General features: G+C 46.7%; 1 protein-coding gene across 1 annotated transcript in view; it reads right to left on the bottom strand.

Moving 5' to 3' along the window:
* Positions 1 to 8,579: 8,579 nt before the first annotated feature.
* The window catches only part of Pxylp1 (2-phosphoxylose phosphatase 1), a 58,332-nt gene continuing 50,796 nt past the window's right edge, over positions 8,580 to 16,115 (bottom strand). The window contains exons 7-8 of the mRNA XM_026385018.2: positions 15,925 to 16,064; positions 8,580 to 10,827 (exon numbers count right to left, since the gene is read on the bottom strand). Coding sequence (XP_026240803.1) covers positions 9,890 to 10,827; positions 15,925 to 16,064 — 1,078 coding nt within the window. The 3' untranslated portion in view covers positions 8,580 to 9,889. The remainder of the gene's footprint in view (positions 10,828 to 15,924; positions 16,065 to 16,115) is intronic.

Genomic DNA, 16,115 nt, shown 5'->3' with positions numbered 1-16,115 from the left:
ACTATAGGTTGTCTTTCTCATAAAGAAACCTCAGCACCACATACAAATAAAATAAAGATGTTGTGTCCGCCTAAAACTAAAACAATAAATATTAAAAAAAATTCTCTCTCTCCCTTAAAAAAACAAAAACAAAAACAAAAACCCTGAGATACAGTGATGGAGAAGATAGGTCTCATTCCCTCTCACTCTCTCACCCCTGTATCTCAACTTTCCTATTTCACAATCTAGTACCTTTCTTCTCCCTCCCTCCCTTCCTTCCTTCCTTTCTTCCTTGCCAGAGGCTTTGAGCAAGGAGAAAAGTGAAAATAGCCCAGGGGCCTACTTAGGCTGGAGTATGAGGAATGAGACTGTGAAACTGGGTCTGGAGGTCTTGGAAGAAGGCTGACAACCTCTAGTACCCGGGCATTTGAGAATATGACCTGAGTGGACCGAGGACCCAGGAAATCTGTGTTCTTTGAACAGGAACCACAGATCTGCTTCCTCCCAGTTACTCTCCACACCAGTCCCCTCTGCCTGCACCCAAGCCTCCTGCAGCCACCGCTACAATTGGGAAAAAATGCCGTGGGATATGGGCGTCTGAGTTAGGAAGTCAACAGGAAATGCGTTGGGGTTAGGGAGGCCCGAAGCCGTCCGGCCATCGGCCTCTACCCGCTGGAGACGCCTGTGGGTGCGCAGGGAGCCTGCACCCGCCGCGGGGAGACACTGGGGCAAGCCTCGTGCGCCACAAGGCACCGCGACGCCTCGCAGCTAAGATCGGAAGCGGCCGGTCCCTTCCTTCCAAAGTCCGGGTTTCTCTGACTCACGAGCGACCCCTGGAGGTAGACACTCCGCAGAAGCCCGTACGGTTGCAACCCTCCAGAAACCGCCTCCACCGCTAGGTTCGCTCCACCTTCCGTCTACGAAAACGCAGGCCGTTCTGGGGCTGACGCCCCGCGCAGCCTTCTGGGAAATGGAGTCCTGCTCAAGAAGATCCTGGGAGTCGTAGTTCCTTCTGTTCCCCGCTCGCAGGCGCGTTTCCGTGGCCTTGCTGCGTGGGCGAGAGACGTGCCCGACTCGGAATCGTGGTGTCTCTGGCTCCGGGTTGGGTGGGGAGGGGTTATCGAGTGGGACGTGACGGACAGTTTTTGCCCGTGATGCGGCCATTACCGCAGCCTGTGCTAATCCTAGCGATGGGGACTTATGGGCAGGGCTGTAGGTTCCCGAGGACACAAGGCCTCTGAGGCCAAACCTGAGGCGTAGGACAGGACCAGACGGAGGGATTGACGCGTCCAGGGCCGGGGCCTTGGGAGCCCCGAGAAGCAGGGCTCAGGCCTCAGTGAGCACCACTGCGACCTCGAAAGAGCCCGCGAGTCGCAGGAGCAGATGCGCCGTATCCCCAGGCCGAGAAAAGCCATTGTTGGTGTCTGGAAGGCAGCTTGTGACCCAAACTTCATTTGACCCCACTTTGGCTTCCCAGAAGGGTTGAGGGGAGGCCATTAGGACTGAGCAGTAGTCCAGGGAGCAGTGATGGAAAGGTGATGATGGGGTGGTATGGACTGAGCGGATGATAAGGGATCAGGGAGAGAGGCATGGAGAATTCCCAGATTTCTGGTGAGAGCAGCATCTCTGCGGATATTCTTATCCAGTGAAATTCTTATTCATAATCTGTCTCAATTCATTAAAAGACCTGAAGGACTCATGGGTGAGCACACATGTGCAAATCATTCACAAAACATTGAGGTGCATACATACTGACCCAAACAAAGGCCATTCCTTCACAGCCCATTGCTCACATACCTACACTTATGCTATTGCTTGTGTCCTCCGAATTTCGTGTGTTGGAAATTTAACCCCTAATGCAATGCTTTTGGGAAGTGGGACTAATCACTGGTGATTAGAATGAATGTCGTTTTCTGTGAAGCAGGTTAGTTATCTCCAGTGGATTTGTTATAAAAGTGAGTTTGACCTCTTGCTCTCTTGTACATGCCTTCTCACCATGTGATGCCTGCCACCATGCTAGGATGCAGGAACAGCCCTCATCAGATGTTGTCCCTCGATCTTGGATTTTCAGCCTCCAGTACCACAAATCAAATAATTTTCTTTCCTTGTAAATCACCTAGTCTCTGGCATTCTGTAATAACAGCTGGAAACAGACTAAGACACCTGGTGAACACACTGGTGTGTGAATATACAAAACCACATAGCTATCTGTGATCACATACACATACTTCCTGCCCCAAACAAAGGTCCTGATAAATGAGTCCATCTCAGCTTAGAGATCTTGTGCCATCTTGGGCTAAGTGTAGCTTCCAGGCAAGAAAAACCCAGGTTAATTTCCTTAGGCCTGTCTGGAAATTTCACACACAAAACAGCCACTTAATCTTTTCTCTCTCTTAGCCACCTTCCTGCCACCCTGGCTTGATGGGAAGGATGGAGAAATGAGGCTTGAATCCAGATGAGGCTTTGCCTATCTGAATGTGTTTGCTGAGATTCTTCCCAGAGCATTCATTCTTAACACATTTTTGTGTGCTGGATTCTTTTTGAGAATCCAGTGAAAGCTATTAACTCTTCCTAGGCAAGCAATCATCTTTAAAGCCACACTATAATGAAAGCAAAATTGAGGCCCATCTATCGGGCCCTGGTTAAGAACCTCACTTTAAGTAGATGAGAATGTCCCTTTCTTGGTTGCCATCAGTCTTGGCTCATTCAGGCCGCTGCCGCCAAATACCCTCTACTTTCTCTGTTCTTGTTTACCACTCAAGAAGCAGCTTCTTTCCCAGCAAACTGAAGCTCCCTCTGGTGGCCAGAAGGAGTGAGTTCTTATCTCCACCTGTGTACATGATCTTCAAGCTTAGCAAGGACACACACACACACACACACACACACACACACACACACTGGGTCCAGTTGGTCTCACCCCAACTGCCTTTTTAATCCCTCTCATGAGCCAGCACATTAAAACTCAGCAAACGCTGGTTCACCCTGCATGTCAAACATATCTCTACTCCACTTCCAGTCCTCTGTCTTTCCAGCCATTGCTATGGGTGACCAGTTCCACACAGACCTTAATCTGATAGCATCTGGAATCTCCTGCTTCCTTCCCTGGGGCTTCTCTGATATGCTGTGGATGGAGCCAGTAGGCAAATGTTTTCCCCTTTCTTCCCCCAGTGAATAGTTCTGAGACATACTTCAGGAGCTCCTCAGGAGGTCCTGGGGCTGAAGCAGCCAGTCACCCATGGGGTGGTCAACTCAATGGCATTCCCTCCAACTCTTCTTCACCCCTGTCCTTCATTCCTGCTCTCTGGGATCATATTCCTTAGGGGATCACCCACACTTAAGCTTTTTTTTCCCTCAGACTCTACTTTTAGGGGAGCCCAGACTAAGATAATCCATTGTTAAGATGATCCTACTTTCTTGGAAATGTTGTATTGGGGGGGGGGAAGTGGGAAAAGTAATGGAGGAGCCATAAATATGAACATCCATAACAAAGCTGCAGGAAAGGGATCTTTCTCTAGAGTGGAATGGACCCTTCACTGTAGCCTCAGTGTCAATTTTCACTTATTCACTTGTGGGGCCGGGGCCATGGAGTCATGGGGGAGAGGAAGTGTGCGCTAGAGGGGCCTGGGAGAGCTTGGTAGTCTGGGATGATCGGGTTCTGGCCCTGGGTCTTCCAATTCCTACTGACTGTGTGATCCTGGGTACCCATCTACCTCTGGGCCTCAGTTTCCTTATTGTAAGATGAGGATAATAAAGGCCTACTTCCAATGGTCACTCATACTGTGAGATGCAAGCTGTATCAGTTGAAGGTTTAGCCAGTGTCCAGTCCATGGTGTGTGTTCAATAAGTGGTAAGTCTTGGTATAAAAGCCTCTGTCGTTAACTGAGAACTGGCCAGAACAAAATATCTCCTACTGCTTCACATGTGCAGATGGTCACTTCTCAGTATCCACAGGGGATTGGACCTCCTCCACCCCCAGATACCAAATCTGCAGGTACTTGAGTCTCTCATATAAAATGGTATAGCATTTGCATATAAAATATGCATATTCCCCAACACACTGTAAATTATCTCTGGGTCATTTATAGTATCTACTACAATGTGAGCCATTGTTATATTGCATTGTTTAAGGAACAGTGACAAGAAAAATCCTACACGTGTTCAGGACATTTTCCCCCCAATAATTTTGATCCACAGTTGATGGAAGCTGAGGTTGGCAGAATCTGTGGCTGTAGAGGCCAGCTGTACTTAGCTTAGACAATATGGTAGACCTCTTAGGGGCTGGGGATGTGGCTCAAGTGGTAGCGCGCTCGCCTGGCATGCGTCTGGCCCGGGTTCGATCCTCAGCACCACATACAAACTAAGATGTTGTGTCCGCCAAATACTAAAAAATAAATATTAAAATTCTCTCTCTCTCTCCCTCTCTCTCACTCTTTCTTAAAAAAAAAAAAAATGGTAGACCTCTTAAAGGCAGTGACAAAAGGAGAAATGTGTCATCAATAGGTACATTAGCCCTTTCCCTGCCATACTCCAGTTTCCTGCCAGGTGAGCAGAGGTGTGTCTCCTAGGATTTACTTGTCCTCCATGCAGGTCAGTTCCCAGGTGTGTGTGCAGGAAGTTTACCAGGAGTGCTCGGAGCCACCACTGTGCAGGAAGCACCGTGGGGCAGAAGCCTCAGCCCACCCCAGAGAACTCTGATGCAGGGGGCGCTTCAGGTTGTCTCCAGGCCTTTAAATCCCTGCACGCCTCCTTCCGCCGATGGCTCTCTTCACCAGGGCAATTCCCTAAAAGGCTGGCAGCTGCACACTGCCAGCAACTAAGGCGAGAAGTCCTGAAGTGGGGGTCTGGGTGGGACAGCATCTACCACACCTCCAGCTGTCCTGGGTGGCTTTTAAGAGAGGCATTCACTGCCAATTCTCTACCCAGAACTTGCTTTCCCCTTTCTTCCTTAGTAAGTGGTGCTGATTTAATTTGGAACAGCATTAATAAGTAGTGTTAATATTTTGCAAGACTTCTTTGCCAAGGGACCCCCATTCTGAACTGTGAGATGTCCTTGGGAATCTGGGTTTCTGATGGCGTCATGGAGCCATGGAAGGAAATGAAAGGCTTTATTTGTTTAGACCACTGTATTCAGGTGTCTCTGTTGCATGTAACCAAATAGACTGTAATGGTTCAGAGACACATATCATACATCCTGCTTAGGAATATGATCCTTCAAGTTAAGAGGACATAGCTTGAGTCCTCAGCTCTGCTGCCTATGTGGCACCTCAGACTAGAGACTCCATTATGCTTCCCCTTTCTATACTGTGGAAATCATAGTAGTACCTCTTTAAAAGAATTTTTTTTTTGTAGTTGTAGATGGATAGCACACCTTTATTTTGTTTATTTTTATGTGGTGCTAAGGATCGAACCCAGTGCCTCGTACATGCTAGGCAAGTGCTGTGCCACTGAGCCACAATCCCAGCCCTACAGTAGTACGTGACTTTTGTCTCAACATATAACACTAGAGTCGTCAGCTTTTTCTAGATTGCTTTGGACTTTTTCAGGTGTTAGCACTGAAAGTCTTGCATTTGTGCAAACTCCTCAGTGGGGCAAACGGGGACAGCTGGTCAACCTATTTATTACAACACATCCCCAAACCACCTTTGCAGATGCAAAAGGGCCCTGAAAACAAAACCGGTCTTTGATTTTGTCCCCTAGTGGTTGAGAAGAATATAACACCACTGCCTAGGTAAGTTTTTACATTAAGTAGTCCTTAACAAAATCAGCAAGCCACAGATGGCTTCATGCAGAATTGGAATAATTCTAACCACTTAAATACACTACTGCCATCACCTCACTGGGTTTTGGTGTTCATTGATATGCACCAGCAAATATTCTATCTGGAAGGTCTATTGCAAAGATTAAATGGAATAGTGTAAGTAAAGCGCTTTTTTTCCCCAGCCACACCTCTTCCTCATGGAGGCCAGTCTTAGCTGGCAGTTGGGTGTCAGAATCCAGGAAGGCCTGACCAGCCATGCTGATGAATTTAGCCGGTTCCTCTTAAGCAGAAGCTCTTATTACTCATCTGAGCTGGCTCCTGAGAGCCACCAACACAATCCAAACATTCAGGTCAGTGGCCTTGAGCATTGGGAGGGAGCTGGTGTCCAGGCCAGCCTCTGTGCTGGCCTCTATGCTAGTAAAGCCAGGACTTCCAAGTAGAGCCCAGCTGTTTCTGCTGTCTATTTGTGGTTGTGTTTTAACTCTCTAGGGCACCCAGCCTGGTCAGCACTGCTGGCTGGTCAGAGGCTTCCTAAAGAGTCAGAGAAAAACAACTGTGCTACCCTGCTCCCCCTCCATCGGCCTTAGAGTTCCAGGAAAAGGAATCGCCTACATCTTCCAGAAAATCTAATTCTGCCACACCCACGAAGACCCCCATGTCAGTTTAACTGTCTATTTGAAAGGCTATTAATTATTGATAGTCTATAATTAAGTTCTTCAGTCCTGTTCAAAGGGAAGTTAGAGAAAGAATATTCCTGTTGATTGGTACCTGTAGCTCCACTGAAAACTGCTCACTTGGGCTAGAAAATCAGTAAGGCTTTTGGCCCCTGCTTCATTCTATGCAAAGCCTTATGGTCCTGTTTTAATACAATGCCTTTAAATTTCAATTTCATGCATTTTTAATGCGACTTAAAAATATGTCTCATTTATATCGTAGCTACTTCAACATAGAAATACCTCTAATACACTGTTAAGGGGAGCAAGTCAATGGGAAAGACTTCTAAGACGTACTGTTAAAGGAAACCAGGTAATGAAAAAAATATATATATATTTTAACAGAAGCAAGTCATAGAAGACTACAAAATGGTTTTGTTCCTATTTTTAACTTATATATATTTCTGCTTTTATATAGAAATTTCCAGGAAAATATTTGTCAAACAATTCATAGTGTTATTTCTGGAGGTTGAACTAGAGAATGTAATTCTGTGAAATACATATTTGGTCTTTGTCCCCATTTTCTCCTAAAGCCCTTGGAATATTCAAAGCATTAGTTTCTTTTTTGCCTACTTCAGTGAGACAGCTGACCGTGGGCAGCCCCTAGATGGCTTCCGCAGAAAGCCCGAGGCATGATTAGAGGGTTGGGACTTTTAGCTCCACTCCCCAACCTCCAGGAAGGGAAGATGAACTGAATGTTAATTGATGACTGGTGCCCAGTGACTTAATCAGTCATGCCTATGCAAAGAAGTTTCCATCAAATTCAAAGGAAGGGAAGGTTGGGGAACTTTCAGATAGCTGAACACATGGAGGTTCCTGAAGGTGGCAGGCCAGGACAGGGCACAGAAACTCCTGGCCCCTTCCCCCTTACCTCATCCTCTTCATCTGTAGCCTTTGTAATGTCCTTAATAATAAATCAATAAACACTTCCCTGGATTCTGTGAATCACTTGAGCGTGTTAATTAACTGAATCCAAGAAGGGGGATGGTGAGAGCCCCAATTTATAGTGGGTCAGTCAGAAGCACAGGTAAAACCATCTGAGGTTTGCCATGGGCATCTGCAGTGTGTGTGGGGTGGTCCTGGGAACTGAACCCTCAACCCACGGGATCTGACACCATCGCCAGGTAATAAGTTTGAGGACAGGATTGAACACCCAGCGGCAGAACTGACTGCTTCCTTGCTGTGTGGGGAAAACCTGCACACACCTGGTTTCCACAGTGTGTTGAAAGACCACAGTGGGAGTCTGAGCCTTGTTCTTTCCCCTCTGACAAGTGAAAATGTCACTTCTGCAGTTGCTTTTCAGTATTGTTTGATTATTTTCCAGTATGCATGTATTGATTTTAATCATAAAACCAAGAAAGGTAAATATATACATGTACATACCCAGAGTTGTCATGAATTAAGCCATTAGACTGTGGCCTCAAAATTGAAGATTACGCCCCTCAACCTCAGGTCAGTGTTTTCTGTCTTTGCCATGGAATGACGTGGCTTACAACTGAGACTGGGGAGCATATTTTAATGCAGTCACAGGAGATAAACATTACCTTCATTTTTGATATTGTCATAGCCAAAACATATACTTTTACTGACAGATGTTAAGAATTGATTTTTTTTTTTTTTATACCAGGGATTGAACTCAGGGGCACTTAACTAGTGAACCACATCCCCAGCCTTTTTTATTTTTCATTTTGTGACAGGGTCTCATTCAGTTGCTTAGGGCCTTATAAACTTGCTGAGGCTGGCTTTGAATTTGCAGTCTCCTGCCTCAGCCTCCTGAGTCACGGGGATTGTAGGCGGGTACAATCATGCCTGGCAAGAATTGCCTTTTTTTTTTTAAAGTCTTCTAATTTGCTTTTATCTTTAAATCTTCAAGTTGTCTTTTAGCAGGTCTAATTCAGATATATTGCAAGTGGGTGCAAGAAATCTGAAGAGGCTTTAAATGCTCCAGAGAGGATATGATTCTCAGCACTAAACACAGCAGGTAAGATACATTTTAAAAATATTGTTTCTCACTTGGAAAGAACTTGAGTGACTTATGGGTACACACTAGTTGCAAAGGAAAAGTATTCTTCAAAAATTTATTTATAGAAACAGATGTGTTCAAATGCAACATTGGACAAAATCAAGAAGGGGCTGGAATTCTACTGACACTGGAGATCTCACTTGGACTTTACATTTCTTTGAAGAGAACTAGCACCATTATTTCAAAATCACAGATTTAATAATAATTGCTTCTAATATATAAAATACCTTAGAAAGATTAATTATCTAGTAACAAAGTTCTAAAAACGTATTTAAAAATCAATTGGAATTTGCCATTTGAAACTGATGAAAATGATTTAAAAATTGATCCAATTCTAGGACTTGTCAAAAGGAATGAGCCATCATTAGTCTTTTGGAAAAAAGTGCCTGAATTCAGCTTCTGGCCTTCTTCCAACCACTAAGCAGATAGAGAAAATTGAATATTACTATAGGAATAAGAGCGTGTCTAAAACTGGTCTTAGAAAATATTTTCCCAGACTATAAAAATACTAAATGGAATACAAAAATTTCAGCATACACAGCAAAAAGACTACAGCAGACAGATATTTCAAACATACTTAAAACTATCTTGTACCACAATCATCATGAACATCAAGTATTATTCTAGTCATTTCTCTATGGTTTGTTCAGATTTGATGTTTTGTTATAGTGTCAGACCAGATTCTGTGTTTCTAGCAGAAGTTACTGGAGGAACCATCGAATAATTCTTGGTATTCAGCTGGTTCTCAAAGTGCTGAGAGTGCAATTATAGTACAGCCTGATTTTAAATCAGGGGTCAGCACACTATACCCTGTGAGCCACCATGGGCCACCGCCTGTTTTGTAGGGCCTGTGCCCACAGCCACACTTTACTTCTTTCTGTGTTGTCTCTGGTTGCTCTGCATTGCTAGGGCAGAGTTGAGAAGTGACAGAGAAGATGTGTGGCCTTTTGCACGGTGTAAAATATCTACTCTCTGCCTCTCTCTCTGCCTCTTTATGGAAAAACATTGGCCAACCCCTGTTTTAGACAAATCCCTTCTGGAAATTTTTCATTGGACAAGGACGAGGTAAAAGTGTCCAAGATTAAGAAAATTTGGCTAAGGTTTGCTGGTTCTACGGCAGGCCAAAGGAATACAAACTTTGATTGGCAACTTTGGATAGTGACTATTAACCTGGCATTCGGAGTGGTCTGGCTATGAAACAGTACCTCCTTCTTCCTGTGTACTGGCTATTGTGTACTGAGTAACTCACGTACCAACTTAGAACATGTGCTTAGTGTTCAGCCTGGACCGCCTCTGTGGCTCCAAAACGCAAGTTTTCACCTTTAAAAATCAATATTCTCGTACCTTTACCAACAGACAGAAGTAGAAGAGAACCCTGCCAGCCCTCGGTACCAATGTAGGCTGTACCATGTATCTTTAGACTCCTTCCCTGTGACAGGCATCATGATAATTAGTACTACTGCTGTCCAGGGTCACAAACATGTCCCTTTTGACAAAGCGGACCAAGTTCTCAAGAGGACACATGGGCTTGGAAGAACGCTTGTGGTGGTCCTGGCAGAAGAAGGTGTGGAATGTCACGTCGACTCCATTGTAGAGAATCCGCACAGAATGTTCGCTGGGCTTTTCTCTGTCTTGCCAGAGCTCAAAGATGAGCCTGGCGGCAAACCTCGGGAACCTGGCTTCCGAAAGGCCCAAGGCACTGAGAACTGGTGACAGAGTGACGTCGTGGGCAGAGTAGAGGGCAAAGACCTCGTCCTTCCTGCCCTCGGCAATGCGCTGCATCCGATCGATGGTTTGATTGAGAATGGGGTGGGCGCCCAGCAGCGAGTACCCCAGGTACAGTCTCTTCTTGCGCCTCTCTTTCTCATCCTCGATCTGGTGCATCTTGATCACCTTGAAGTGCTCCATGTCGAAACAGCCGCTGCTGGTGCAGGGGAAGCTGACGTTGTGGCAGAAGTGACAAAGCATGGAGTCGATGGGGTTGGCAGCCCGGAGCAGCTTGGTGGGGACGTTCACGATCTTGGCCATCTCCCCATAGGTCTGCTCCAGCTGGCTGTTCTTCAACCGCAGGAGGTACTGGCGACGCTGCTCCTTTTCCAGATACTGGTTTCTCACGGGGCAATAGCAGTTTCCGGAGCAGAAGAGCACACTTGGCTGGTGCCGGAAATAGATCTTCTTCCAGTCAAAATCTGGGAGGAAGCCATAGAGCAAGGCCAGCCCGCTCTGTAGGGTGCGGCTCCTTCCCGTGGTCTCTAGGTAAAGCTGGTCCGGGGACCAGTCACTCGGCAGGAGTTTGTGTTTCTTTAGGTAGATGTCCCCCAGCAGCTGGCCATTCTGCAAATGCTGCACGACTCCTGAAACACAGGGTGACAAAGGCCTTCCTTACCACCAGCTTAACAAGGGGAATGGTGGCGGTGGCGAGGGGAGATCTGGAATGTAAGACAATGGGACGGAGCATGTGTCCCTACAGTGCAGGGACTGCAGGAACGGGCTCACACCAGCTGGTAATGAGGGTTCATCGCGGGGGGATGGGGGATGTTGAGTGGAATGGGCATGGCTTTTGGGGGAGCACAAGACGTTCTGTTCTGCCTCCCTCCCTCCTGCTGGGCTGGCGCCTTTCCACAGCATTCTGACAGTCTTAATCGCCCAGCCGGGGGTCATCTAGGCTGTGACTGGCATGATCCAAGGACAGCTTTCTCCCTCCTGCCTGGGATACAGCAGTCCTGTGTGTGGGGATGGCTCCCCAGAATCTGTCAGGTGGAGACGACTGCTGGTTGTCCCTCGCTGCCAGCAGACATTCCCTCCTTGACTCTTTCTCTCAGACTACCCAACCAAAGGCTCTCTGCTAACCTGTTGGGGACATTCTGTCAAGATCTGCTCATCAACAAGGATGTGCTCTGTATGATTTGGAATGATCTTTCAGACATCCAGGAGAATATTTTAAAAAAGGAATGCTTATTGTGCTCCTTAAAAAAAAAAAAAAGTATGTTTATTGTGCTCCTTAAAGAAAAAAAAAAAAAAGAAGGAAAACACAGAGGCTGCATTTTGCATACAGAGACTTTGCAAGGGTGGACAAGAAACTAACACCAAGGGTTTCCCAGGAATGATGGGGACACAGAAATGAGAGTGGATGGGACATGGGTAGAAGCATGGACTTTACATTGACAGTTGAGTATCATTTTCGTTTTGCAATGCCATGGCACAATAAATTCACTTCAAAGAAAAATGAAAAAGATTTGTTTTCAAGCAGGGGAAGGCAGCCCAAGACAAAAGCAAGCCCTTCCTCCAGTCCGCAGGATGTGAGGGAACGTGATCTCAGTAATGGGTGTAAACCCTCGGAGGGCATGAGCCACACACGGGCCCCATGACCAGTGACGTCACTATTTAGATACCAAATAGTTTGGACAACTCCAGCCAAGACCAGGCAACTTAGGCTGGAAAGCCTGAGACAGGGGCAGTGTGTTGGACTGGAAGGGCATTAGCTCGGCCACAAGCACAAAGGTTTCTGGGTCCCCCTGTGAATGGAGAGCACTGAGAGCAGAATTCCCCCAGAGACCTGAGTTGGGCATCTGCAAAATGGTTTGCAAACAAAGGCAAACCATGAATGATGAATATGAAAAATCTGAGTAGATTGTATATTCAAGGTGGAGTACTTAACTGTGTGCTGGGGCTTTCTCACCTCCACAAAAACCCAATAAAGAAGGCATATTACATCATTACTCCCATTTTCCTTATTTGATAAATGAGGAAACGAAAGTCCTGAGCCACTCAGACAAAAGTTAGGGCCCCATGTGGCCCCAGTTTTGTGCTCTTAACCCTTGCTCTGTGCTTTCCCCTACATTTTCATGCAGAAATATGAAGTTCTAGTCATTTAGGGCTTCTCCCCTCCACATACAACTTTCAATGCCTAGAGAGGCCCCCAGCCAACACCTGGCTCCATCTACTGCCTTTCTGCCTCTCCCAGCTCCAATTAGTATTTCCTTCCTGTTACCTTGTGCTGTGGGACCTCTGTGACAACATCAGCTGCACTTTTGGAGAGCCTGCCACAGGCTAGAACCCTGGGAGGCACTCGATACACATATTATCTAATTTAATTTACTGCTAGACCCGCTGGGAAGAGAACAGGAGGCCCATTTCACAGGTCTGACTTCAAGGCCTGTGTTGACTGCCTAAGACCTGCAGCTTCCAGCTGCAGTTCTCTTCCAGCTTCTAGTTCTCTCCATGTGTGTTGTTCTGGAGTAGCCAGACTGACTTGAGTGGCCACTCAAGTGGGGCCAGACAGACTTGAGTGGGGGAACATGAGGTTAAGGGAATCATTCTGTGAAATGGCCCCCCTGTGCCGACCCCCACATGCTCTCTTTTCCAAGAAGCAATTTATCTGCAGCCCTGCCTGGCCTAAGTGGACAGGATCTGTCACATTCCTCAGCAAACTACCTGTTACCCGCAGGAGAAATTCAGGCCAGAGATAATGTTGATAAAAGAAACCCAAGTTACCGTCAAATCCTGGAATTCAGGAAGATAAGGGTAATTCCTCCTAACCAGAAAATCTGTAAGAATTTATGGTTAAGAATACAATTAGAAAAATGGGAGAACTCACTTGAAACTAATGCATGAAATATGATATGTCAAGAGCTTTGTAAGGTTTTGAACAACCAATTTAAAAAAACACAAAACACACACACACACACACACACACACACACACACACACACACACAAAAAGAATACAATTAGAACTGGTCAGCATGGCCAAAGTGACCTAGAATTGTCATGACAGTGTGACTTGAAAGTCTGATGTCACATGCTGCCAAAGGTCAAGAGGTGAACCTAGGAGGGACTCTCTGGAAATTTCTCTGGGTCCCCCAATAAAACTGGAGGGCAGGAGAGGCACATTGTCCCTCTCCTCTCTGAGAGGAGCCACTCTCTCCCTTGCCCCTCCCTTCCAATAAATTCTTTCCTGTTTCTCTGAGTGGCATGTCTGAACTCCTTCTGACTTGAATGCAAGAATCAGGGTTTGAAGGGGGACCTTTGTGCTGCCTTAGTTTCCTGAAAGGCCCCAGCCCTGTAACACAGCCCCAGGGATCCCTTTAGGACAGGCACAGAGAGGGCCTTGCTCATACTGGCTTTGCCAGCTCAGTCACCACCAGGGCCTATCGAGCAGAGCAGGCGCCGAGGAGCCATCTGACGCAGTCACTGTGGGGTGCCACAAATATGCCAGGAAAAAATGACTCTTACGACAGCCATGCATTTTTAAAGATATTTAAAATAGAAGATAAAAGTGACCATTAAAGAGAATGAAGGAACAGGAGTAAATGGTCCTGAAAAAATGATTCCCAGAGTAATGCTCATTGACAGAACAAAGATGATGATACATCAGTTGAGAAGAAAAGTCCAAATGAATGACTGCCTCTAAGTGTGTGAGCTCCTCCTGTGCCTAGCCTGGGCCACAGGCTGGATCCTCAGGCTGGGCCTTCTGCCCCCTCGGCTCTCTGCACAGTTATTCTGTCATCTTGACCCCCTTGGACCTCAGTGGAGTCTCTCTCTCAAGCTTTTGGCCTTGTACATTCATCCCTGGGTGTGGCTCTTACTGCTACTAGTTGGCAGACACCCAGCAAAAAGCCACAGTGAGAGGCAGGGGTGAGACAGCCTTTTACTCCCAGTCCCAGTCTCTGGAGGTCTGGACACATTCTTGCCCTTGGACTCTTTGAGTCACCCCTGAATTCTTATAATAAATTTCACTTTTCACTTGACTTGGTTTCTGATGTTCACAACTAGACAGTGTAACCAGCAGTTCTCAGCAAGCGAGGTCCTGTCCTCAGGGAGGGCCACAGGCTAGAGTCAGCACAATATGGGGGAAGGGCCTTCCTGGGACCTCGTGGGTGGGGACAGGGGGCTAGACACTCTTCACATGGGTCAACTGTTCTGTCCCACACAACATCTGAATGTACCACAAGATACTCCCTTGGAGAAAACCTGTTCAAACATTTTAGTCTAGAATATAACTCTGGCTTTTTGTGTCTACAAACATAAAATGACTTTTGTGTAACGTTAACATCCACTGAATTTCCAGAGAGGAGATGTAAATTAAGGGATGTCTGTACTTTGTTCTGATCAGAACTTGTCAGAGAATCCACAAACTAACATGAGGTCTCAATCATCTGCATTTGTAACTGTCACGGTCACCAAGGCATATTCAGGGAGGACACTTGATTACTCTATTTCCTATTGTAGCAGTTCCCAAGCATTTATACTTGATAGACACAGAGAACATAGTTTCCTTTTGCTTGGTACAGCTGGGGCCCTGAGAGAACTTTTTTTAAAAAATTGAGTATCTAGAAGGGCTATATTATTTAGAACTTTCACTTCAGGATATTTGAGGGAGAATAAAATATTTGTGAAGGAAAGGGGGTAGTGGATCCAGCAGGATGAGAAGCCCTGTTCTAAACTCACACAGAAGTCATGCACGTGGTACTGACTGCCAAAGGCTTTGAACCCAACTCTCTGGCTAAGGCAAGTCCTCCAGAGCCTTGTTTGCCCCTCTGTCACCTGCCGTCACTCCCTCAAGAGCTGTGGCTTTGAACATCTGGCAAAACCCAGCAGTCCCAACTCTAGGACAAAGACCCTCCTTCCATCTAAACAGAAGCCCCAAGATACTGACAGAACAAGGGTTCAGAGCATGGTGTCAGGCCTCTCCATATCCCCATGGAGGCTGGTAGCTGCACAAAGGTCCTTTGAGGTCTCAGACTGAAGAACCAGGACCCTGAACTGCCAGGGAGAGAATCAGTTCCTTTACTTCCCAGCAAATGTTACCCTGCAGCTAACTCAGTGACCTCCCCTGATGGTGACCTGACTGTACAGTGGTACGACCAGGCCATAGAGGCAGAGGTGGCTTTGTGAGGAGCCCAAACATCCTCCCCGTGCAGTGGGAATCGCCATACCGTGGCTCCCTGAGGTCTGCTACATTCAAGCAGCAGTTTGATTTGCAAGATGTAAGAACATGAGACTGGTCAGGTAAGCGACGGCCCCTCCTGGGTGGAGCAGTGTGCGGCCATCACGGTCACGGGATGAACATTAAATGACAGGACAAGATGCTCGTCAAATATTCTGATGTCACAGAGCGGGTCAGAGTGTGTTAGTGACATACTGCTCTGTGCGTGCGTGCACACACACACACACCCACAGGAAGAAATTTACCACTCAGGGTCTGCTTCCTTGGTGACACTCTGGTGCTTTCTTTTGGTTTTAAAGTCTTGTCAATTCTCTTCCTGAACATGCATCGCTTTTGCAGTAAGAATAGTCATTTTTAATATCAAGAAAGCAGATGTTTATAAGCTACCTGGGAGTCTTGGGAGCACCTCGAGGTGAGGGTTGATTCCCCTCTGAGCCCCACAGCACCTCACCCAGAGTATCGGCTCCTTATGTGGATGAGGGAGGGGTGGGGGGGTCACGTACCTGTCTGCGTGAGCTCCCCCATCTCACACAGGGCATGGTTGGGGTAGAGCGGCATAGAGTTCAAGGGGCTTTCGAAAGAGGATCCTGATCCCTTGGACATGTGATTCACGAAAGCTTCCAGTTTAGGGTGGTAAGGTTTCCTAAAGAGAAGACATGGAAAACTGACGGTCAGAGTGCGTCACACACAGCCC

Source organism: Urocitellus parryii, chromosome 2 (assembly GCF_045843805.1).
Source record: "Urocitellus parryii isolate mUroPar1 chromosome 2, mUroPar1.hap1, whole genome shotgun sequence".
Lineage (NCBI taxonomy): Eukaryota > Metazoa > Chordata > Mammalia > Rodentia > Sciuridae > Urocitellus > Urocitellus parryii.
The sequence above is the reverse complement of the archived record's forward strand: the minus strand, read 5'-3'. Positions and strand labels throughout refer to the sequence as shown.